Source organism: Homalodisca vitripennis, chromosome 4, assembly GCF_021130785.1.
Source record: "Homalodisca vitripennis isolate AUS2020 chromosome 4, UT_GWSS_2.1, whole genome shotgun sequence".
NCBI lineage: Eukaryota > Metazoa > Arthropoda > Insecta > Hemiptera > Cicadellidae > Homalodisca > Homalodisca vitripennis.
The window spans coordinates 15,037,456-15,062,814 of record NC_060210.1 but is presented as its reverse complement, the minus strand read 5'-3'; the positions used below and the strand labels follow the sequence as shown (position 1 = coordinate 15,062,814).

At 33.7% G+C, this 25,359-nt stretch overlaps 1 protein-coding gene across 1 annotated transcript; it reads right to left on the bottom strand.

The window, feature by feature from the left end:
• Positions 1–1,865: 1,865 nt before the first annotated feature.
• On the bottom strand, positions 1,866–25,057 carry LOC124358971 (protein spaetzle-like). Its single transcript, XM_046811259.1, has 8 exons — positions 24,909–25,057; positions 12,080–12,111; positions 10,947–10,996; positions 8,543–8,639; positions 8,177–8,240; positions 5,883–5,951; positions 5,446–5,555; positions 1,866–3,623 (listed from the first exon to the last, which is right to left on the bottom strand). The coding sequence occupies exons 1-8, from the start codon at positions 24,954–24,956 to the stop codon at positions 3,365–3,367; spliced, it is 729 nt and encodes a 242-aa protein (XP_046667215.1). The 5' UTR covers positions 24,957–25,057; the 3' UTR covers positions 1,866–3,364.
• Positions 25,058–25,359: the final 302 nt, after the last annotated feature.

Sequence of the window (25,359 nt, the reverse complement as noted above, 5' to 3'; positions counted from 1 at the left end):
ACACGCGCCAGTAATTTCTTGGCTCCTACAGCTCGAATACCCTGTATTTAATTTACCATTTGCAAAATGTTTTACGTCAGTGCAAAGTTTGTACTAACTGCGTGCCATATTTGGCTGACCTCATGAATGGACAACATCCGCAGAATGGACCCAACATCTTAATATTAATACATGCCAACATGTTTTTATTCCATCATGAGTTGAATATTAACATCTAAACTAATAAAGTACCGTAACTTTAGTTTGACAGTTCGAGTCTAACTTTCTTCCAACTGGACCTAATTCTTAAGTGTTATTAATTACTTCTTATTGTTTAGTTGTTAAAGATGCACCGATTTTCCTTGTGTAGGTTTTCATACTGAAGCGGAGGTTATCAGAAATAATGACTCTCGCTATCTAAAATGTTACATCACAGGTTATTTTTAGTTCGCACAAAGTAAGTCAAACTCGATACCTCTCTACTTTCCAAACTAAGTCTCGATTCTGTTAAGAGCAGTCTGTAGCGAAATGACTTTTAATATAATTTATTTTTAGGATAATGTAATAAATAACCTTCCCTACATTTCATTAGCATAATTTCGCCTGTGTTCTAAGGTGCATTGCAGTATATAAGTTATCATAAATTCAATATGCTTTGTTTACTCATCATAGGTGATTTCTTTCTTGTTAAAATAAGTTTTAATAATTATGTTTAGTTTTCATTTAATTGTACAAGTCAAAAGCTTTTAACTCTTTGTGTTGTTTAAAATCGAATAAGAAACTGATTTTAATGAGCTATAATATCCTCTAGAGAACCTATCGCTTGGAGATTATAAACATTCCCAGATTAAGGCATGACTGTGTTCTTAAAAAAATGTTTTGGTACATGAAACTTTTCAATATTATAATCGTATTGGTGGTACAATTTAATCTTGTTAAGAAGTGAAACTACCTTGTTTTTTCCCATAACAAGAACAATGATAAACCTTGTGGATATTTGCTTTTATTTTTATCATAGCTTATGGGTGGTGTCTCATTTTAAAGATTTTATTATTACTCATCATACACTATAATTTTTCTCGTGAAATTCATACTTTTGTAACATTGAAATGATGAAGTACAATAGACATTTGTTTTTTTATGAGTAACTGATATCACACGCTCCAGTAACTTTTTTTGTACTTAAATAAATAAAATAGCGGGTCTTTTTCGTTTAAGGGCTAGCACCTTACAAACATACTATGCCTGACTGACAGTGCATTTAATCGTTTTTTTTGGTGTTATTAGTTCTTAGGGCAGTAGTCCAGGTACTACTTCTAGTATAAACTCGTCTTATCTTATCAGTGATAAACGCGCGCCGCTTATCTTTTGTCTGTAATGAAACCTGCGTTAGTTCTGTGAGTTATACTTAGTTTTTCTTGTTCAATAAAGCGTGGTGAGTTGATCTGGGCTTGGACTTTGCAAGCTCGAGTTAATTTTTTGTCTAAAAGAGCAAGCAGCGCAAAGCGCTGCGCAGCGGGCAAGCATCGCGTGACCTGAGTTTTGAATAGGCAAGCTAGGGTCTTTTGTGCTGGCCCTTAAACGAAAAAGACCCAAAATAGCTTCTGGATGAGTATTAATAATACATTTAAAAAGAAAAATGTTCTACAGTTCTACGACTAAAAATGGTTAAGTAAACACGGCTTGACAAATTTTCTCAAGGGGCTAAAACCAAGAAGGCCACCAGTTGCTCTTAATAATGCACAAAATAATTCGAAATATCTAAATTAAAACTGATCAAATAAATTGAAGGAACAGTAGGGGAATGATATTCTATTTTTGTATGTCAAATACAGTAGCTTTCAAAACAAGGAGGTATATTGCAGTTTAGATACAGAACAATAAGATATGACACATTAATCAAATTTTCTTTATTTACAAGTCTATATAAACAAAAATACAATAAATTACTTAAACTAATAGGCATTTGAATATAAAGATATAGGAATCAATCCATAAAACACAAGCAGTCTTTAAAAATAAACACATTAATAGAGAGATTCAGAATCAACTGTTAAATCGCTTAGCTTACGAATTAAAAAAAAGAAAGAAAGAAGTTCAAGGAAGGAATTCATTGACTGATCCATACTGTTTCTACTTTAATCAAAATAGTTTTAAAACGTTCGTTTTATTTAAAAAATTAGACTTATAACATTTGTATTCTAAAATTTTAGTTTTGTTTAATGCAAGGAAACAGTATTTAAAGTCTAATGTGATGTTTCAATATTGTGATATGAAATCAGGAAATTCACAAACGATAACGAGGTTTTAAAGAAGTAATGGTGAGCCCATGGCACAGTTATTTAAGATGTAATTATTGTTTACTTGATTACAGTAAAGATAATAATTACTAAATATATATACTGCTTTAAGCAGGTAAATCAATTACTTCAAAGTAGGCTTTTAGACTTTATGCCCAAGAATATAGTAAATTAATCTGATAAATTAGTAGAATGGATTAATAATGTCCTTCATTAGTTCTTTGGATGGATAAAGAGACAGGCGGTGGGTCAAAGATTCTCAATATATATATCTACAGTACATGAATTCGCTTCATTCAAAAATAAAAAAACCAAATATTGGTAAACTCCTTATACATTTTCGTCATCTCAGCGTACTTCTTCAGACGTAACATCGAACATTATATAAATATTTACAAAATTGAATCACTAAACTAACTAGAAGTATAAACAATAAAAAGAACTGAAATTGAATAATAAAACTGTGAAAAATACCTCACAACTAATATTAGGTTTCAATTTTGTCCTGATTGTGTTTCCTGGAATATGCGATGTTTAATATTCAATGTTACGCCTGAAGAAGTACGCCGAGATGTACGAAAATGTATAAAGAGTTTACCAATTTTGGTTTTACATATTTAAAAAAGGCCGATGTCCTTTTAAGCTTTATTCTGCCCGTGCTCATGGGTCAGTAGCTCAAGGGGCAGAGTCGATAAGGTCGGTGGTACTGATAAAAAGTGCAACGGTCACAGATAAGATTAGAACCTGTGTTATCTCTAACTCAGATCCAAAGTCCATCGTAGACCGCTCATCCATGTTATATATTTTTTTAATATATATATAAAAGTCACCATCAATTCCTTTAATAAAAATATTTCATGATACATTTTATCATCAAATTGAAATCCCTTATACACACAGGACTCTGAACAATGGGAATTAGACTTCAATTGCTTCAATTAAATGTTCTTTAGTACAATGTCACATACCTTAAGGTATGCTTCATTCAGATTTAAAATTGTTAAGTGATTCTTATATTACGATTCAACAGAACTTTCAAGACTCGATCATTCCATCTATCTCCAACACCGGGTAGATTGGGATGTTTAGGTGCGTGTGTTGGCAGCAGTGGTGTTGATGGGACCGGACCCAACAGGGCTGATGCCGAACCGTTCTGCGTTGCTGTTCATCACAACTACGCAAGAACAACAAGAAGGGAACTCGAAGGGTTTGGTGAGAAAGCCTGACAGTCCTGGAGACGACTTGTCCACCACCACCATGGTGCGTTGGATGTGTTTCTGTACACAGTACGAGGTGTAGCCTAGTGACAGACTTCCGGGGATGTTGCATTGGTTGTTGTTACTCCTGGAACACACGGATGAGTTAAAAATATCCTTGAATAGCTTTTGAACAAGAAGAATTATTCAGCCACTTTGTTTTTCAATTACTTGGATAATGGTTGCCTCTCGAGCAGAATTCACATCATTCATGACCAATTTTATAGAGAAATTTAAGTTCCAGGTTGACGAGATTCCTTTGGATATCTTATGGTCTAAGAGCCAAAAGCCAATTCACATTGCATAATTATAGATCTTAGCTTTCTGCAAAATTAATAAAGTATAGTAAAGATCTCTCTAACACAACCTGAGGACCAACGGTTTTAAAGGTGACTTCCGAACCACCACCAACGGCCGGGCAAGCGGGCTACTTACAAGGACAGGGTCACCCATCCAAGCAGCCACGCTCGGCGTTGCTTGATATGGTTACCCGATACACTGTGCCATTGGCATAGAGGGATCGAAAGGAAGTGATGGAAATGAAAATGGTAGGGTAGGAAAATTATTTAAAATGAATTTTTTTACAGATCATATTGTACTTAGCTGATACAATTAAAAATACTGTCAGACATGTGAATAGAAAAAGTTAAATCAGCGTCTTTTCATCTCTTTGACTGACACTGACAAGACTATTATTTGGGCGTCTAATAGTTAGTTATTGGATTGTAAAGTGAAAAAACTACAACCCATGATAAATTAATAACTAGTTATTTTTAACCCCGTCAATCTTTCAGCTCTTCAAACCCCACCATCCATAGAATCTAGTGCACCTGATTAAATTTCTTTCTGAAAGGGAATTCCTATAATCGTATGGCAGATTGTGTGCTCAATGAATACAAATAAACGTTTAACCCATAAAACTGCATTATTTCTGGGCTATGGAATAAATCTGTATAAATAAAAAATATAAGTAAAACTAAATAGTCCTAATTCACAGTAAAACAGTTAAGTCCTATGTTTCAAACATTTTAAATGGCTATTATACGTATGATATTTTTAATTTTTAGGGGTTTTTTTTGGGGGGGGTGGGTGATTCTATATCCCTCACCTGACCTATAGACTTAACATTTCCCATGATGCTTCATTTCTATACAGACAAAACAGAGTTAGATTATCGTGCATCGCATTCCATGGGATTTGGCTGAGCGTTAGTGAACACTTTTACGTTGGTCTTATGTGTAACCATGATAGAAATGAAAAAAAAATAAAAAAAATGACTACAGCCATATTAGATAATATCTAATGCACATGTTTAATAATAACACATGTAGCCTAACAAACACCACCAAAAAACATCATATTTTAGTAAATTCGTGAGTAGAATTTTATTATTTAAACACTGCTATGAAACGAAACGTAATGAAAGAAAGGGTGAATTTTTCATGTGGCACTTATCTTGTTGAAGAATTTTATATATTTAATTATTTATATTAATTAATTATGGATTAATTAATATTAATTAAATAAATATTTTAAAAAATGGAGCAAGTACTTTTTGCGATTCAATGGTTATTGAAATTAAATAAGGCAATTGCCATTTATACAATTTAATGTATATATATATATATATATATATATATATATATATATATATATATAAATTTTACATTAAACTTCATTTCTACCTAGACAAGGATGAGACCTACGATGGTGCACATCCAACTTTGGAACTTGACTGAACTTCATTGAAGCTTACACTCACACAATTTCTATTTCGTCTGCTGGGGGATGTAAAAATTTCTTTTCTTGGGAATGAAGCGAGCTCTAAACCAACACAGACACACACGAACGTGGTGTGTTCTCCTAGCATGTAAGTTGATAAGATGCCAAACTGAATGTAAATAACTTACTGTGACAGGCAAGCTTCAACCCGTACACCCTGCTTGTAGTCGTTGTCGTTGACAATAAACTCGTAAGTGCCGTCTCTAGCTCTGCCTTTCTGTGGGTAAACCACTCTGTTCTGAAAGGAATAAACAAACAGAATTAACTACTTTTCATATACAGTATATTTGTACAGTTTATACTAGTCCAATAAAAGAACTAATGCTACTTACAACTTACTTGATTTGATAGAAAATAAACCCATCACCTTGATTCCCATTGCTTGATTCAAGTTATCTTGCGATAACTTACCGTACCTGCTGTACTATGCCATTTTTTTAGCACACAATTTTAAAAATATTTAAAAAATAGAGGTGATCCCTCCACTTGGTGGAGGATCTTCAGTTACAATCTCCTCCCTACTGTATGGCAACCCTAGTAATGTATATTACTTGTAATCACTTACTGAAGCAGCACAAAGTGGAGTTTCGCCTGCGATTGATGGATTGAACTTATTGACATCGTAATCCTCCGTCTAGAACAAAAAACACCATACATAAGATCATAAAAGCACATACAATTTAAAATTTTAGACATTTAGATGTATGTCATTATGATCAAGATTCTACAACGATTTTCATCTATTGAAATAAGTAGGGCATTCATTAAAAATGATTTAATTGGCTTTCTCAGTGAACAGAGGATGTTTCTTTGCACTACTGGTTCATTCTACTTTACTTAGAGTGGGAGTATGGATGATGTGATCAAATTCAGACAGATTACTTTCACTGAGGTTCATTCATAAAATTAGATTGTATTATTTAATAGTACCATTGTCCTTCTCTGCTTTATCAAATTAAAGGTCTGCTTTAACGTGTATAGTTTTTATAAGTAATATTTATTATTATTTATTAGTAAATTTATATCGCTGTATTAACAATATAATATTTGCACAAATATATACTTGGGTTTTGCATGTGCAATCTTGGCAGTGAATATGATTTCTGTCAATAGTCATATAACCTTATATACTGTGACATTTTCATTTTAGACATATTAAAATATGTCCTTTTGATTTATTAAAATAAAACGGACTCTGCCACAAAATACTTCTTTTTCTATTATTAGTTGTGCAGCAACTTTGGAATCTATTACGGACAATTTTGTTTTCTTTTTTATTACTTTGTTTCACAATGTAACACTGCGTTTGTATTGATATCCACAGTTTTTAGCAAAAGGAAAGCAATAATTCATGGCAAAAATTATATTTTGCCATGAAACATAAATAAATGCATGCGTCAAAATAACCATCGAAAAATAATATTTAACTTAGTAATAACTAACATGGTATATGACATAGTCCTGTACAGAAAAAAAACATTTTTCTATTAAACATACCTTAAGCTTGCTTTTAAAACTATCTAGATCTACTTCTAATTTAAAAAGTCATATAGGGTATTGATAATGCTATGGCATTATACTAAGTGTGATTTAAAAAAATATGTAGTGTGGTAAGGGTTATTTAATTTATTTTGATTTCTAGGACTGTATTTAGATTGTGGGATAAGAGTCTGAAAAATACTACGTTCTGTTTTAAAATAAATTAATGTATAACATATATAAATGAGAGGAAAGTTAGGATTCTAAACTAAAAAATACTTTTTTAATTAACATAGCTCAACTTGTAAGCTTAAAAATGAGTAAATTAATTTGCCAACTACAAATTACTTAGTTTCCAAAAGGGAGATGAAAATATTCCAAGAGTTTGGTGAAACCTTATTTCTAGGAAATAGAGATAACAAGTCTTACAACACTTTTCTTGAACACAAACATATACGTGATGATGTACAAATTATAAAAGTTGAAAGTGTAAACCGTGTTTATAACCACTTAAGCTTACGTCTCAGCGTTTGAAACAATGGTTACAGAAAACAAATTACCATTGAATAGTGATAAAAAGGTACATCAGGTTAACTGATAATGTTGTAGATAACTTTAAACAAAATCGTGGCAGAAGAATAAGAAGCCGCGCAGGCAAAATTGAAGCTAATAACGAAAAAGCAGTTTGGCAACATTTTTTGTAAAGAATGACAACAATGGTAACAGTAAGGCAACAATGGTATGTGCCCCACGGGGAGCGAGCAACTCAATTGTTTAATTTTGCATCATCACGAGGACATCTTAGTCTTGAATAGGATAAACCTTTGCCTCCACTTTAATGAATTGAAGTTATAAAGTTATTGAGATCTAAGTGATAATTATCTACACAAGAGCTGCTATCAAATTTTCAACCCTCTCTCCAAAGAATGACAATGGACCTCAAATAAAAAATGTGTTTTTATTTGAGGTGACACTATTTTAGTTGGATTTTTGGCTTGGTTTGGGTGAAACTATGTATGTTAGCTTTTTTGTGCTACAGACCATAATAATAATGGAGGGGAGGTTTTCAAATTTTATGTTTTAGTAATTTACATGTATATTTTTAAAATTCAAGATATACTTATATTTTATTCTGAACATTTCTTTAAATCTCATTGATTTAATCATAATAAAAATAGGTCGGGTTTAAAAATACACTGTTTTGTGTGATATTTCATATAATAAATAAAAAAAAATGAAAGCTGACTCCTTTCACATAGGCAATTCAGGGTTTGTTGTGATTGAACAGTCTCAATTTTGTATCTAGATTGTCTCAAACTAATATAACACTATTTAAGACTTGTTAACGTTCACAGATTAGATTGAACTGCCATACATTACCTCAGTATAAAAATGATCCAGGATGAACTTGGGTTGTTTCTTTATCATTTCATTGATGTGGCTTCTGAAAAACGAGTTAAACTTTTAAAAAACACGCACAAAATAATGGAATCTATCTTTTCTGCCTATAGTTTTGCTACGTTTGTTACAAGTAATAATTTCAATTTCGATTACTGAAACTGAACATTAGTCAAATTATTTTATTTAAACAATACACAACTTTGAGTAAAAGCATTTTAAGCAGAGACAAAAAAGCCGGCTATTGTTGCTCTTCATAACTAGGGGGTTTTTAAAAGTGATATTTAGTTTCATAGTTCTTTTAATGTAATAGCATAAGCTGTAGAAAGGAGTGTTCAATTTCCTTACGTGGGGTAGTCGTCTGCAGTTTCACAGAAATCTTGACCATCAGGGCATGGCGTGGGGTTTATGGTTAGGGTTTTTGGATCGACAATACCAACAGCAGCTGAATAAAAGAAAAATAAACAAATTAAAATAACAAAATAACTTGTGTTTAAAGTTATCTCTTCAAAAGACTATGATGTACGGTATTAGTTGTTATTCTTACATGACTATTCTTAATGAGTTGTACAGTAAAAGTGCCCAAATTAAACTATTATTGTTGACCTAGAGGAGTTTAAGAGCTACCGGCAAGTTTCAAGAGTTCCCTGCTACCCTGCATTTTGTATATTGGAACTGTGGTCACATATGAGTTACAATGTCAGAGAACTTGCATGTTTAACTCATATACATCAAAGACCTAGAGAACTTCACAAGCTATCCGTAACTTTGTACAGTTTCCTGCTGCCTTAATATTGGAACTGTGGTCACATATGAGTTACAATGGCAGAGAACTTGCATGTTTAACTCATATACATCAAAGACCTAGAGAACTTCACAAGCCATCTGTAACTTTGTACAGTTTCCTGCTGCCTTAATATTGGAACTGTAGTCACATATGAGTTACAATGGCAGAGAACTTGCATGTTTAACTCATATACATCAAAGACCTAGAGAACTTCAAAAGCCATCTGTAATTTTTGTAGTTTCCTGCTGCCTTAATATTGGAACTGTGGTCACATATGAGTTACAATGGCAGAGAACTTGCATGTTTAACTCATATACATCAAAGACCTAGAGAACTTCACAAGCCATATGTAACTTTGTACAGTTTCCTGCGTCCTTAATATTGGAACTGTGGTCACATATGAGTTACAATGGCAGAGAACTTGCATGTTTAACTCATATACATCAAAGACCTAGAGAACTTCACAAGCCATATGTAACTTTGTACAGTTTCCTGCGTCCTTAATATTGGAACTGTGGTCACATATGAGTTACAATGGCAGAGAACTTGCATGTTTAACTCATATACATCAAAGACCTAGAGAACTTCACAAGCCATATGTAACTTTGTACAGTTTCCTGCGTCCTTAATATTGGAACTGTGGTCACATATGAGTTACAATGGCAGAGAACTTGCATGTTTAACTCATATACATCAAAGACCTAGAGAACTTCACAAGCCATATGTAACTTTGTACAGTTTCCTGCGTCCTTAATATTGGAACTGTGGTCACATATGAGTTACAATGGCAGAGAACTTGCATGTTTAACTCATATACATCAAAGACCTAGAGAACTTCACAAGCCATCTGTAACTTTGTACAGTTTCCTGCTGCCTTAATATTGGAACTGTAGTCACATATGAGTTACAATGGCAGAGAACTTGCATGTTTAACTCATATAAATCAAAGACCTAGAGAACTTCAAAAGCCATATGTAACTTTTTAGTTTCCTGCTGCCTTAATATTGGAACTGTAGTCACATATGAGTTAAAATGTCAGAGAACTTACATGTTAAAACCATATACATCAAAGATCTAGAGAACTTCACAAGCTATCCATAACTTTGTAGAGCTCTCTGCTGCCCCTATATTGGAATCCATTTATAATACATAGTATTTACTTAATACGACTTACATATTACATTATTTCGGACATCTACACCAACCAAAGAAATCTGGTTTAGAGGAAGAATAGTAACATAAATGTATCCCTATTAATATTATTATTTGGGATTAGAATAAGGCTTATTTGTCCTTCAAACGTTAAACGTGTCTAGTGTTTTAGTACTAACAACTTTGGTGTAAAAGCGTTCTAACATTTTGAATCTAATGTCATATTTTTGTTTTGTTTTCTATTTTCATATCTAAAATGCTTGGAAATGTTCTTTTTGATCCTCTAAATTTCATAGTGTAGTCTTTCCTCATGTCTTGTTCTAATTATGTAACTGGCTTAGGTGTACGTATTTAAATTGGTGTTGAAAATATTCTTGAATTTAAGAATTTTGTTTTATCTAAATAGAACATGACTAAAGTGATGTCTAAATTTTGCAAGTAATGATTCATTAAATTATTCGTAGAATTTTTCAAGACACATTGCTATTGTTTAAAAAGTATGATTATTGAAATTTGGTGGTCTACACGTTGCACCTCCAAAGGGGTCACTATGAAACTGACATTTAAAAATATGAGGAATTATTTCTACTAATATTAAGTCTCCTAGAATCTGTGCTTAAAGGGTTTTCTGTGTGTCTGTAATTTCGGAACTCCCTATATAATGTTTTAATTATTTAAAACTTAAACACATTATGATCAAATAACCAGTCTAAACAATCTTGCAATATGAATATGTTTTGTTGAGTTGTACATTAAACCAATTGCTATTAATTCATGATTTAATATTTAATAAATTGCAAAAAAAGGCGTTACCTTCTCTTCTGACCCTGTTTACTTGTAATGTCTCTTCCCCCATTTCTGACCTGTCAACAACATCAACATTTTATTTTATTAAATACAGTAATAATTAATTTAGAGGTTATAAATAAGAAAATATTAATATCACAAATAAGAAAATAAATTAATGATTGAAGTTTGATAGAATGGGTTCATTCGTTGATCAATACTTCTCATGAGAAAATATGAAAAAACAACAACGATAATAAAAAGTACATGAAAGTATAACAAAACCACCTTAAAATCATAAAATTGTAATAACATTGCTGAAAATGAATAAAATTTGACTGTTTTATAAGAGTGTTGGATTACCTAACGTTTAATGTTGCAGCGAATTAAAAAAAGGAGGAAGTAACGTATAAATTCGTGATACAACTGTTTGAGCTAAGGACATAAGAAAAAGCTCAATTTCGTAGCCTGGACTTACATCTGGTAGTCATTTTCAACCTATGTATCTTGTTGGCAGAAGCTGAAACAACAATCAAGTGTCAGAAGCTTGGTTTGAGATAAGTCAAGCTAAAAATGTTATCTTTGGAATTTTTGACCCGTTTGGCTACCATTCCATTTTGACCACCACTGACATTACCATGGGTTACAATTTATTTTCCAAAGAAAATTTCACAAAAACTCAGTGGTGCACCAGGAATTTTCTCTAGGAGGTGTATAGGACATAGTGGTCGGGTGTACCTATTTATATAATGTCCCCAGCTCAGCTTCCTGAAAATGAGAACATCTCTTCAAATATATTTTTTGTAGCAAAGGTGTCTGTGATGTCAAAACCATACAAAGAGTTCGCTTTCAATTTCTTCGTCACCGGTTTTTTTTTATCTCTTCAGACGGACGTTGACTCCAAATTCACTCTTTGGTACGCTACATTTTAGACGCTGCACCTAAGCGGAAGTTGAAATGGAGCTGAACATCAGTCTGATTCATCCTAATTTGAATTAAGCAGCGTCAACATTACTATGTTAATAAATAGCAATTTTGTTTCAAAAACTCAGATTGTTGGCTGACATCAGTTTTGAGTCACACTGCCTATCAATAGCTGAAGTAACTCATTAAATGTTATATAATTTAACAAGCTTAATGATAATAATTAAAGTACTCACGTCAATGACTGTAAGTAGGCTGGTTGGAACACCTGAAACACAAAGACATGGCTTGAGAAAACTCGTTATTTATTACACAGTTTACTATAGATATACAGAACTAGATGACGGAAAAGAATGGGGACATAAATAACTTGAGATTTTCCTTTAAAAATGAACCTTTAAAACAGGATATATCATGTATATAAGTATTTTCAGGGACATTTATAACAGAAAAGGGAGTTAGTTTTTTTTCTCTATCCAAATTAGAGCTAGTTGGAGGTAATGTATTAGTGTTAAAACCAAAGAGATCAACTTTACTTATAACAGTATTTTGGGAGAAAGAGGAAACCTTCGAATTCGGCGAATTCCTTATCTATCAGAAGTGTAGATCAACCAATAAGTGATATTGGCCGGTAAAGTAAAGCCAGAATTATCTAGCTGATGCGATATCACTAGTGTGCAAATAATTTTCATACTTCATATATAAAGACCGTCTATAGTAGAGTGACCTTGCCCTTAATTTTGTGATGGAAGATGTTTCCGTTTTAAAGATATAAATAATATGCATCCAATCGCTTTTTAGTTTTTCTCGATAATTTTGTGGCTTGTTCAGAAAAAATCTCAAACTTTGTTACACTTCATTGTTTAAATATTCTCTTCCATAACGCTACAATAACGATAAGGGCGTAAAACTGCACTGTTCTTATGAGGAAAACTCAAGGTCGTTTTACACCACCTTGGTTTACGAATACTGGGAAATTAGGAGTTAAAAGAGTCCCTGAACACCAGGGTCTGACCTTGGTTTTTGGACGAAGAGATTCCTTCTTCTTGAACATGTCTCCTGTAGGAGATAAACATCCTTGTTCTACTCTTTTCTATCGAGAAACCATCTCCTACCTTGTTTCCCTTCTTGCTCTCTGATTTGATTTCGGCCCACCCTAAGATGTCAGAGGTCTTCCCCCGTTGGCTAATGAATATAGTATCGGCCTCTATCTGAGAGATATCGAGTTCACATTTCGCACAGACAGTTCACATACTTGGACATACATGACATACAGTGTTCTTCGAAACTGGGATAGCTGAACGCAAAGGCTGAATGAAAGTACCCAACGGAATCTATGGAATATCTGGCAATCTTCCTCAGAAAACGCAAAGGCAGCGTGAATGAAAGTATCCAACGGAATCTGTGGAATATCTGGCAATCTTCCTCAGAAAACGCAAATGCAGCGTGAATGAAAGTACCCAACGGAATCTGTGGAATATCTGGCAATCTTCCTCAGAAGACGCAAAGGCAGCGTGAATGAAAGTATCCAACGGAATCTGTGGAATATCTGGCAATCTTCCTCAGAAAACGCAAAGGCAGCGTGAATGAAAGTATCCAACGGAATCTGTGGAATATCTGGCAATCTTCCTCAGAAAACGCAAAGGCAGCGTGAATGAAAGTATCCAACGGAATCTGTGGAATATCTGGCAATCTTCCTCAGAAAACGCAAAGGCAGCGTGAATGAAAGTATCCAACGGAATCTGTGGAATATCTGGCAATCTTCCTCAGAAAACGCAAAGGCAGCGCCAATGACAGTACCCAGTGGAATCTGTGGAATATCTGGCAACATTCTTCAGAAAATAGTCTTGCCCGATCATACGGACCTCTGGCTGGGCGGACCTTTAATTTCTTAGGAAGTAGGGAGAACATGTAAAGAAAAAGAATTACATCAAAACAAGTCCAATCTTGAATTTTTTGATACATGAAAGCACTTCGACGCACACAGCACAGTCTGCGTGAGCTTCTTAAACAGGAAGTGCTACTGAAGTAACAGTGGACATGAGGATCATCTGCTCTCTAAGAACAAAGAGGCTCCTTTACCTCGAGAAGTTTGATTACACCGATATTCAACAGTGAAAGACAAGTGTATGATGATGTCAATATGATAAAATCTATGGCAATAACTTGCATTGTTATTAAAAGATAGTTTTAATGTTTTCTCCTAAACAAAAATAGGTGCTTATTTGGAATTTGGTCTCAGAGATATCACTCAGGTGACTATCCATTTTAGCACTGGAGAACCTCGAGAAGAAAACAAATGTTGAGCTCTGCACATCCCTCAGAAGATGTTCAAGAACTTCAACCATCCAGACAGAATTTGATTTTATTTGTGAATCACACGTTGGCAAAAAAGGATCTATTCGTAGGCTGACGCCAACGCTCATCATCAGATGTGGTGCAACAGAGACACCAACCTCAGAGATGAGTCATTGTCAGTCCAGTTTTATAGACACAATCTAAAATCAGTGGAAATCCCCGTACTTTGGTAAAAGTAACAGGGAGGAAAGGAACAAGGAACTTGACATTCTCGACGGAGAAACTTTTTGCCCCTGATTTACCATCTCTCCTCTCTCTCTCCCTCTCCCTCCCCCTCCCCCTCTCCCTATAGTGTAGGTAAAATTGAAACATTAAAGTTTCAAAATGGATGGTAAGATAAACAATGGGTACACAAATTAAACATGGGTCGAAACAAATGTCTAAAACAAATCAGCCATGACAATATCCTACAATTCGTGTTTGCCATCGTTCAGTGATACAAAAAGTCAGCAACACTACGTTTCGAGATCTGCAATCTGATCTCTTCTTCAGGTAAATAACTAAGCTAAAACATAATTACGAACTAGGTTAAAATAAACAAATCGTACCAGGGCGTTGTGACCTGCGTAAGTCAGGAATCACAACTACTATGTTGTGTGTGAACGTCACTAACTCTAAAACATGCATTTAATATAAAACTAAACACAACACTAATTATTAAAACGAAACTACAGAATACAGGTCACAGTAGGTCTGCATGTGTTAGGTTAGTTATTTACCTGAAGAAGAGATCAGATTGCATATATCGAAATGTAGTGTTACTGATTTCTTATATAACTGAACGATGGCAAATGTCCAGGAAAATCCTGTTTCCTTCCATCGTCAAAAACAAACTTCCAACAGAGATTTAGTGTTTCCTTGTATACAAAATAGACAGCCCCACGTCAATGAAATTGGCTCATCTTTTAAGACTTCACTGAAAGCTTGCTACGTGATGTCAATCCTAGAGCTCATGTAGTTCGCTCACGAGAACCTCCTCCTCCTTTGTCTTGATCGCACTGCTATATTTATATGTTGTCTAGAGTTGGAACGAGACAATTCGGAGAACGCGTGAAGGTCAGGAAGGTATGCTATCTTTGTATATGAGAGAGGAGAACGTTGTATCATTAAGGAAAATCAGTGAACTACCACCATATACGTGAGTTATGGCCCTTAAGGGTGCATGACTACTAAATAACGGTCTGATTTTTGTATCAATCTCATTATTTCCTGTATATCTCCTAATACTGAAAATCAACTTGAACTAGTGAACTGTGCTTTTGGCTCAGTTGGAAGAAGTAGACCCGAAACCCCATTATCCTTTCAAACCTCCCATCGTCATTAACAAACGTTGAGCAAAAAACTGAAATATTATTAACTTATTCTCATGGACTTTACATATACTCAATATTTCAAAAAGCTGTTGGCGATACAAAACACGTTATTTTTTCACCGAGGTTCCTAAATACCGGAGTTGGGAATTTTTGTTAAGTTCAAACGGCCGCTACATTGAAACTGAATGACTACCAAGCTGGTCACTGAATTTAGCCGATGTAATTTACTTATTTAGGGGTGGCAAAAAACATAACAATTGTTTAGGTTTAAGACGTATCTACATTGTTAAAGAATTTCTGCTCATTTCAGGTAGTTAACTCAAAGATGGTTGAAATTACTAACCAGTGCAGTCTTAAGGCAGGTTCAATCTGAAGCGTTGTGGTACATGTTCACAACAATTAATGGATTATGGTCACACGTCCGCTAGATCGCGTGCGGACACTGCGTACGTCAAGGTCTTGGTGCAGCAGTCGTTGTCATTCATTCTAGGAATACATAACCACTTCCAGGTAAAAAAGCCGTGTTCTCTCAGGGAGCTTCTTTTCCTCCATAGTTGCACAGGCGAAAAATAGGTAACATGGTGCCATGAAATACAGAATAGTTCTCGTCTGATTTCAAAGCCATGCAGCCCAGCAACTGTGAAATATCAAATAAAATGTATTGACTCCTTAAAGTGCTTTTACTAGTGGAGGTGTACGTACGAGTATTTTCACTTCTGACAGACTAAATGGTGAAATCGCACCATATCAGGAGTGACTTGCACAATTTCACATCCATAAGTGATGTTTGCTTTCACCATCGGATGGATTTATACCGACCATTCACTGAGAATCAAACCTCTTTAAGGAGTTTTGCCGGAAGTTCGTGTTTAGCGGCAAAATAAAGTTTTAGCTACCGATTTTATAGATTTATAAACATATTTATATTATATTATAAACACACAGATTTTAAGAATTGAATGTCCTTGTTATTTATGTCCAGGTTAAGTGTTAGAGAGGGCTTCTTAGCCCTAACTTCGCCTGGTAAAATAAGACATTCTTTACTTTTTTTATTTACGAAACGTACAATGTTGGAAACGTTTGAAGACGGAAAACCTTTTTTAGAAACTTTGTAACACGTGACAAAACTTGCATTGTGACTGCTAAATACATTGTCATACAGTGTGTCCCGTAACTCATTGCACAAAGGTATACCACGTTATTGCTCAGGCCAAGACAAACACATTTCACCATATGATCACGGGCCTCTGATGCTTAGTTTCCCATTCATCTTTCTTTATGTGTTTTTTTACCAAAAGAAATCTTCAAAAGTAATAAATTTAAATCAACCAAATATGGCTGAAATATTTGTAATAATAAGGACAGTTACTGAAAGAAATATAAATAAATTATATTTAGTAGTTTAAAAATGGCGGACATTAAAATTTTTTAAACCTAGAATATCTTAAAACAGCATTGATTCTCAAGAATTGTAAGAATAAGTTTTTAGAGGATTTTATCACAAATCTAATAACACCAAAAATATTTAAATCGAATAATAAATAACTGATTTATAGCAAATTTACTGTAGCAAGACATATCCCACATTGAGGTTCTCAGCGAATAGCCAACAATACAAGAACTGAATAAACGGCAGCTCTCAATGTGGCCCATATGTTTTCACAGAAAAACTACTCTAAATAAGCTATTTATTATTAGATTTAAATAAATTTGGTGTCATTAGACTTGTGTTAATATTCTCTAAACACTGTTGTTCTTGTAATTCTTGAGAAAAATTGCAGGTTCTTAAGATATTCAAAGTTAAAAAGTTTTAATAATCGCCATTTTGAAAATACCAAAGATAATTTCATGATATCTTTTTCAGTAACTGGCCTTGTTATCATATTCGAGTCTTGTCACTAAACCTTTTTAGTGACTGGACATATTCTACATTTAGTCTATTTTTAATAAAACGAAATTATGCATGAGTCATAGCTCTTTCAAGATTTAATATTGAACACTAAAAATAGCTGCTAATTTTAAGACGGTATAAATTAGAATATTGAAAGAGATTTGTAAAATCTCTTCAAAACTGACCAACTATTCAAGTGTACGTACACATATTAAAGGACTAAAAAATATAAAAATACAATTAATTATCAAACATCAGTAACACTACGTTTCGAGATCTGCAATCTGATCTCTTCTTCAGGTAAATAACTAACTAACCTAACACATAATTACAAACTTGGTTAAAATAAACAAATCCTTCAGTCAAAAATAAACTTCAAGCGAAGAACAGTTAATTAATAAAGATAATAAAATGATTTTGTGAATAGGTAAACATAACAAGTAGCTCTGTTTAGAGCGTATGTTTTGTTGTTGAAAGTAATCGCCGATAAAAAGAAGCGAGCGCAATTTCCATGACCTCAGACACAGTCACCAACCGGCACAACCTGTTTGTTGGAAGCCTGTCCGTGGAAGTCATGAGGAAACAGGCAACAATGGTGTCGTAAATTGTAGACGATTTGTTGACGTGATGATACTTTGTTGATAAGCTCCACAACAGTAATTACGTGTGATGCATTGGCTACTTCATTATGGCTCCATGGCACGTCCTGGCCCTAACATCCTGGTAGTGGTGGCGAGTGTTCCTTGGCAGAGAGTCAGATCAGTACTTTTTACTTGGCTGGCTGAGCCAAACATTAAAACCTATTCATACAATCTCTTCATATCTGGCAGAGTATCCGGAAAAGATATCCTGAGTATCCTGTATACTTAAGTAAGTACCCCTTTTACTCTGCTCAACAGTCAAAAATGTACGTAAAAAGATCTTGTATAGTCAAACATTAAAACCCTATTCATACAATTCCTTTGTGTCAACGAGCCTAACTTAAATTAAATTTGTATATTAAAATAGCTAGGCCTTTTTCTTAGCTGCAAAGCAAGGCATAAATTTGGCATCGACTCTAAAACAGTCTAGTCTTCCTCGAAGACGACCTGTCTTTCACGCGTCTTGGGTGGCTCACCGACCTATCCTGAGGTCTTGTGTGTGATCTCACGTCTCAAGACGATAAACATCGCTTATCATACCGTCTGTAGCCTCAGGTTCCAGAGATTTACGTTGTATGGAGTGTTGAGAAAGCCACTCACCATGCACAGTTGCCTGTAGACAAGGACGTAGCCTTCGAGGGGGCCCAAGGGGTCAGGACCCCACAGATTTTACTTTTTTCCATTTTAGCACGATTATTAATATTTAAACAATTCAGTATTACTGACATGTACTTCTTAAAGATCTTGCTTAAAGATGGTACCTTACTTTCTGTCCACTGCGGGATAATATCAGTCCTCTTCCCACCCCCCCCCCCACTTCCCAAATATTTTCCTGGCTACGTTCTTGCCTGCAGATATTGCAGTTCCTTCAAAATTAACTATCCATAACTACAGCTAACACAATATCGAGCTGCGAAGTTAGTTGCAGGTTATATTGTCCTTATTTTACTAAATCTCATGAGTAACAAACAAAAACTCTCCTAAACGGAAATGAAAGTGGGCGATTTTGAATGAACCCGTTTGGTTAGGCGCTGGAAAATGTTATCTCTCGCTATAAGCGAACCATCAGGTTGTGAGGCGTAAAATTTAATGAGCCATTCAAAATTGTACACTGTCCTAAATGCAAAAAGAATATCAGTGTTCCTAATACACGCTACTGTACAGGAAATTTTCTAAAATTATATATTTTTCAATTAATGTTGAAAGCACAGTGGTTTTTGAAGAATAATAAACACTTTAAAATAGACCTTTTAATGCTCAACATGCATTGTCAAAATGTTTTGATTATATTTTGTTTATTTTTCACAAGGTCTTTTACTATTCAAAATAAGTTTGTATGCATATTTATTTGGAATTATTTTGAACTAGCTTATTGCTCAAATAAATGAAAATGATGACAATTTTAAGTATTTGGGTAAATTTGCAACACATGTTACACGTGATTATAACATTTTGAGTTCGGTTGAGGCTAAATACAGTATTTGACTGTCTTTCGGGGTAGTGTTTGGTTTTGGTGTTAGCAAATCCAATCCTAGTACACATCAACACCAAACTTGTTTTGAAATTGAGATCCTGTGCAATATTTATTTGTAGGGTCAATGAGCAATTACGTTAATGATGTCATTAGCTGAGCGTCAGCGAAGCCTATTGCCACTCGGAGCCTTGCAAAATTTCTCTTCTGTCTTCTGATTTTCGTCTGTCTATCCGCGGGTAATTCGAAAATGAATTGAGTTATAGGTTTGAAATTTTGCACGAACCTTCTGTATTCTTGATATAGACCGAATTCAATAATGCTGCATATGCGTCCATGGGATTAGGCTGTGCGTTAGCAAAACACATAACTCAGAGTAATAAAGTTAATGGTGTTATAATTTATTAATTCGGATTAATAAAGTAACGGAACCTCACATGCGTTTCGATTTAATCTTTTTCAATCTGTAGTAAGATAGCCTGATATAATCTGCATAAAGTGTTCGATGGCAGTAAATAGACTGAGCGTGTAAATCTAGGGCACGAGCACGCCGCCTTGTGGTTATTTACACCAATGCTTCTATAAGGCGACCCAACTCTAATCAGAGTCCGCCGACCTCAGATTATAAAATTAACCTTTAGTGATATCAGTGCTTTGTGCCTTGTGTTACCAACCACAACAATAAACTGGAACAGTGATCCACATACAATGTGTTGAATATTGAAAATCTCACTTGTGTGGGTAAATTTGAGCGTATTTTACATTACCTTCGATAGAGAAAAATACAAATTTTTGGTACTCTAGATGTCTAAATTAAAACAAGCTCTAATAAACTTACAACGCAATAGAATACAGGGAAACATGGAACAAAATTATTATCTACCTTTCATATGATGGAATGATTGATATTGGAGTAAAATATTGTTATTTGTGTAAAAGTAACACCAATGTGTGTGTGTGTGTGTGTGTGTGTGTGTGTGTGTGTGTGTGTGTGTGTGTGTGTGTTTGGGTTGTTTATTTATGTCCTATATATAGGAAGCCTAAAAATTATTATTTGTGGTTGGCGCACAGTCTAAATTACTGAAGAAATAACTTCACTCCTCATAAAGAACCTTTGATAATGAAAAGAATAACAATATATCTATATACAGGGTGATTCAATTGATTAAAACCCATCCATTTATTTTTCATTCTTCTATATCTGACAAATTTATTAAAATTCGTCCCAGAGCTGTAAATGCAATACTTTCAGAGATATCTTACGTAAAACACAAGAATTGGTGCAAAGAAATAACACATTTTTGTGTTTAACGTAAGATTACTTCCATAAAATGTTAAATAAAGGTCATTTTTTTTTCTTAAACAGATTTGTAGAAAATTTAATTCTGAAAAGATTCATGTGAATTACTTAGGAAAAAAATTAATAATAGGTATTGAAATTTAGCTTTATTTTAAAAATAAAAACAGACGCACAAAAATGCATAATTGTTATCCTGCATAAAATATTAACTAATGTTTAGGTTGCGAGTAACAGCTGATCATTTATTCAACACTTTTTTATCGTCATATTTTCTTTGCAAAGGTTGGCAATATCAGCTGATCAACAATTAAGTTCATGAAGTAATATTTGAATAACCTTTATGGAGGTTTTTGTATTGTGGCGTGTGAAGATTGTATTTTGTGAGATCCCTGTGATTATTTGGAAATATTTTATACAAGTGTATAAAATATTTTATTAAATATTTATTTTTAAAATATTTTATTAAATATTTTTATAAAAGTGTATGTAATTATCTTAGTAAATAATGGCAGATAATGTAAATGGTATGTATTCGTTTGAAGAGTATACGGACATAATACTGATTTACGGCAAAGTTAACAAGAATGGTTTAGCTGCAGTTCAGGAATATCGTGATACTTTTCCACATCGAAGAACACCTGATCGCAAAACATTTGAAGCTGTGGAGAGACGACTTAGAGAAACTGGTAGCTTTAAACCGAAGCGAATAGATACTGGTCGTCAACGTTAGCGCAAGGAACTATAATAATTAACCAAGCAATAATAAATGCTGTAGAATTATCACCAACCACAAGCACCAGACGATTATCACGTCAGTTAAATATTTGCCAGTCAAGCGTATGGCGGACACTTCATGAAGCACAGTTGTACCCATTCCATATAACACGTGTTCATAGACTTATAACGCAAGATCTTAATAAACGGAAGATGTTCTGCCGCTGGTTAAGAAGAAATTGTTTACGACATCAGTATTTTCTTCGGCGTATTCTCGTTACTGATGAATCCTGTTTTACTAGATATGGAATTGTAAATTTTCGTAATACCCATACTTGGGCGTACGACAACCCACATGAAACTGCGACGAGGCATTTTCAACATACATTTTTCAGTCAATGTATGGCTTGGTGTTCTGGGTGATAATTTGATTGGTCCATTTTTCCTCCCTAATCGACTTAATGGAGTAGCGTACTTAAATTTTTTTAAGAACAAACCTGCCTACCCTCTTGGAAGATATTCCTGTTCAAAACAGAATAAATGCATGGTTTATGCACGACGGAGCACCTCCACATTTTTCTAATGATGTGAAAAACTATTTAAAATGATACATACGGTAGACAATGGATTGGTCGAAATGGACCAGTAAAATGGCCACCACGTTCTCCTGACCTCACGCCAGCAGACTTTTTCTTATGGGATGGATGAAGTCAATTGTTTATTCTAAACGGTTTAACACCATAGAGGAGTTACGTAATCGCATTACAGAGGCGGCAGAAACTATCAAAGAATGCTCCAAACGTTATGAAAACGCGCTAGAAAAGAGTGGATTCGTCGTGCGAAAAACGTGCATTGCTAACAACGGAGGACACTTTGAGCAACTATTATAGGTGATTATTACAGTTTTATAAAGGTAAATACATTTTATGTTAATGTTCAGTCTAGAATAAATGATCAGCTGTTACTCACAACCTAAACATTAGTTAATATTTTATGCAGATAAGAATATGCATTTTTGTGCGTCTGTTTTATTTTTAAATAACGCTAAATTTCAATACCTATTATTAATTTTTTTCCTAAGTACTTCACATGAATCTTTTCAGAATTAATTTTCTACAAATCTGTTTAAGAAAAAAAATGACCTTTATTTAACATTTATGGAAGTAATCTTACGTTAAACACAAAAAATGTGTTATTTCTTTGCACCAATTCTTGTGTTTTACGTAAGATATCTCTGAAAGTATTGCATTTACAGCTCTGGGACGAATTTTAATAAATTTGTCAGATAAAAAACATAAAAAACAATCGTATTTGTATCTTTGTAACTACCTTTACCATTTTTATACGGCCTGACTTCACCAAGGGTTCTGAAATCCGGGCGAAATCTTTCGCTAGGCGTAACTCGCTAACGAAGCGTTTCCGGGCATATGGTTATATGAACTTTTTTACTTGTTTTGAGCTATAGAATAAGCTCCCGAGAGATTGCCGTCTAGTTTTGAATTACCCTGTATATTTCAATTGATTAAAACCCATCCATTTATTTTTCATTCTTCTATATCAACCTTTACTATACGCTATGTAAATTTCAAAATATTTTAAACTCAACTGCTTAAACATTAAAAACTGCTTGGAAAGAAATATGTTACTAAACGAAATGTCTTATTGTTTATATTTTTTATCCCATGGTATTTATTAAAAATTAAAAATTTTGCAAGGTTCTAAATTTTAATCGAATAGTATACACATCACTCGAGCACAATATCAAAAATTTTTTTCGCATCATTTGCACATGTTGTAATATTATTAAAAATGTAAAGGAAGCTAAATGTTAAAACATGAAGACTAAATAGCAAAATAAATTATGTAAAAAACAATATTTTTCCACATGGCTTATTACAATATAAGCCAATACAATACAAGCCATACAGTTAACTGTATGGTTTTAGCATCAAAATAAACCAATTATTACTCTATGTCGTGATCAAACGTCTTTTATTCAGTTGTCCATACAGTTCATTTTCTTGAAAGACTTAGATTATTCGAGAAATGTCATTCGATTATCACCAATAACTTAGTAATTTTCTGCCACGTATATTATTAAACACCACGCATAAATAATAATTATCAAAAATTTGTTTATTAAGTTTCATTCGGTGATAAATATATTTGTTGGATTGCTTTAGACAAAATGACTTTGGACCTTTATGATAAAACTAGAAGTAATAAAGAATATCATTGTTGTCAGAATGTACTCAATTCTGGGAAGAGTACAAGGTCACACTCACGATGAAGATATTCTTTGCCAGTGTCAGACGTTGGTGAAGTCTTGTTCGGTAATTTGACCCATTTATCAAACTTATTAAAAATAGATAACCTCGGTTTACTCCAGAATCTAAACACGATTACTAAGAAAATCTAAATTATGAAGAAATTCTTAACTTTTAGTTAGAAAAAGAGGCCAATTTATGGTTTTCAGCCTAAGATCCAAATTTTTGGAACAGTGAAAATCTTTGGAAACGTCAAATAATACAAGTACAAAATCACTTCATAATAGGGTATATTGCTTCGTTACATTACCAACGTAAATACTACATAGAAAGGCACTCCCCCTCACGGTGATATTACTTAGAAATATTTTTCTTTATTTTAACATTTTTAACCAATCAAAGGGTAGGCTGGAGTTTATTATAATAGACTCGTGGCATAGATTTAATACAATTTGAATTTCTAAATTTTGTTGTAGGTCACAAACTTTAGTCAGTATTAACAATGAAAGCGCTAAAAAATACCAAATTTCGCATAATTCAAAGTTTTTCTAGTTTATAGGATTAAAGTATTGACGATTCTTACGTACTGAACTATCATATTAACTAGACTTTTATTGTGTCCCTCTCTGATTAAGAAGTACCTTACTTTAAATCGTAATTATGCAATATAATTCACCGCCGTTTCAGTACGTCGTTATCAAAGAATTAATTTACATCACTGTAATTTTAAGTACACATTTGTGTAATTAAAATATAACCTAGAACATTAATGAAACATATTTTTACTTCGAAAATACTGTACTAGTATATTAACTAGAATTTTATTCTGTCCTTCTCTGATTAGGAAGTACCTTAATCTGTGTATTTAATTGATAACTAAACGTACATCTTTACTGTTTTAAGACTTAACAATTGTTTCTTTACTTTAGAAAAACAAAATTATAAATTTATATGGAAAATATTTAAAGTGGTATAATGAACTTCCTTTTAAAATCGAGTAATATATCTTATGTTACACAAACAAGTATTTTCATTTACGACAACACTGAAATTGTATGTAAATACTACCAAAGCAACACAACTGTAAATAAAATAACTTAAAAGACTCACAGCTAAGACTAGGATGACAGCATAACACTGTAAGAACGAGAGAGCCATCGTTAATTGTTGAGTACTGGTCGACAACTGTACCACAAGCACGTCTGTTGACCAACTGAACTACAGATGATAGATCAGCTGAGAGTTGTACGTAGATCAGGACCGTGACCTTGAGTGTAACTGACCAATCACAACTCAGCTGTAGTGGTGCCGTCTGGTGTTGGTGGACACAACTAAACCACATACAGTGAGTCACAGTAGCTAACTACAGAGGTTTCTCCATCCTTATTACGAAGGCGAGTGTGGAAGCAATTCAAATCTCCAGGAAACCCCAGTGGTTTCTGACGAAAGCTGAAAGGAAAAACACGACTACAGAGAGAAAGATTGATATCTTTCAAAGACGATTAGAATCCAAATTCAAACCTACCAATATGGCATGTTATTTATTGTTGATGAATTCCTA

What these genes read in the sequence shown, in the direction of transcription:
- LOC124358971 (XM_046811259.1), bottom strand. Translation starts at nt 24,956, where the DNA reads ATGGCTCTCTCGTTCTTACAGTGTTATGCTGTCATCCTAGTCTTAGCT. An exon ending in ACTGCAGACGACTACCCCAC is followed by an intron (nt 8,241 to 8,542) that starts GTAAGGAAATTG and finishes CTCGTTTTTCAG; the next exon opens with AAGCCACATCAATGAAATGA. An exon ending in GTTGAAGCTTGCCTGTCACA is followed by an intron (nt 3,624 to 5,445) that starts GTAAGTTATTTA and finishes CGTGTGTTCCAG; the next exon opens with GAGTAACAACAACCAATGCA.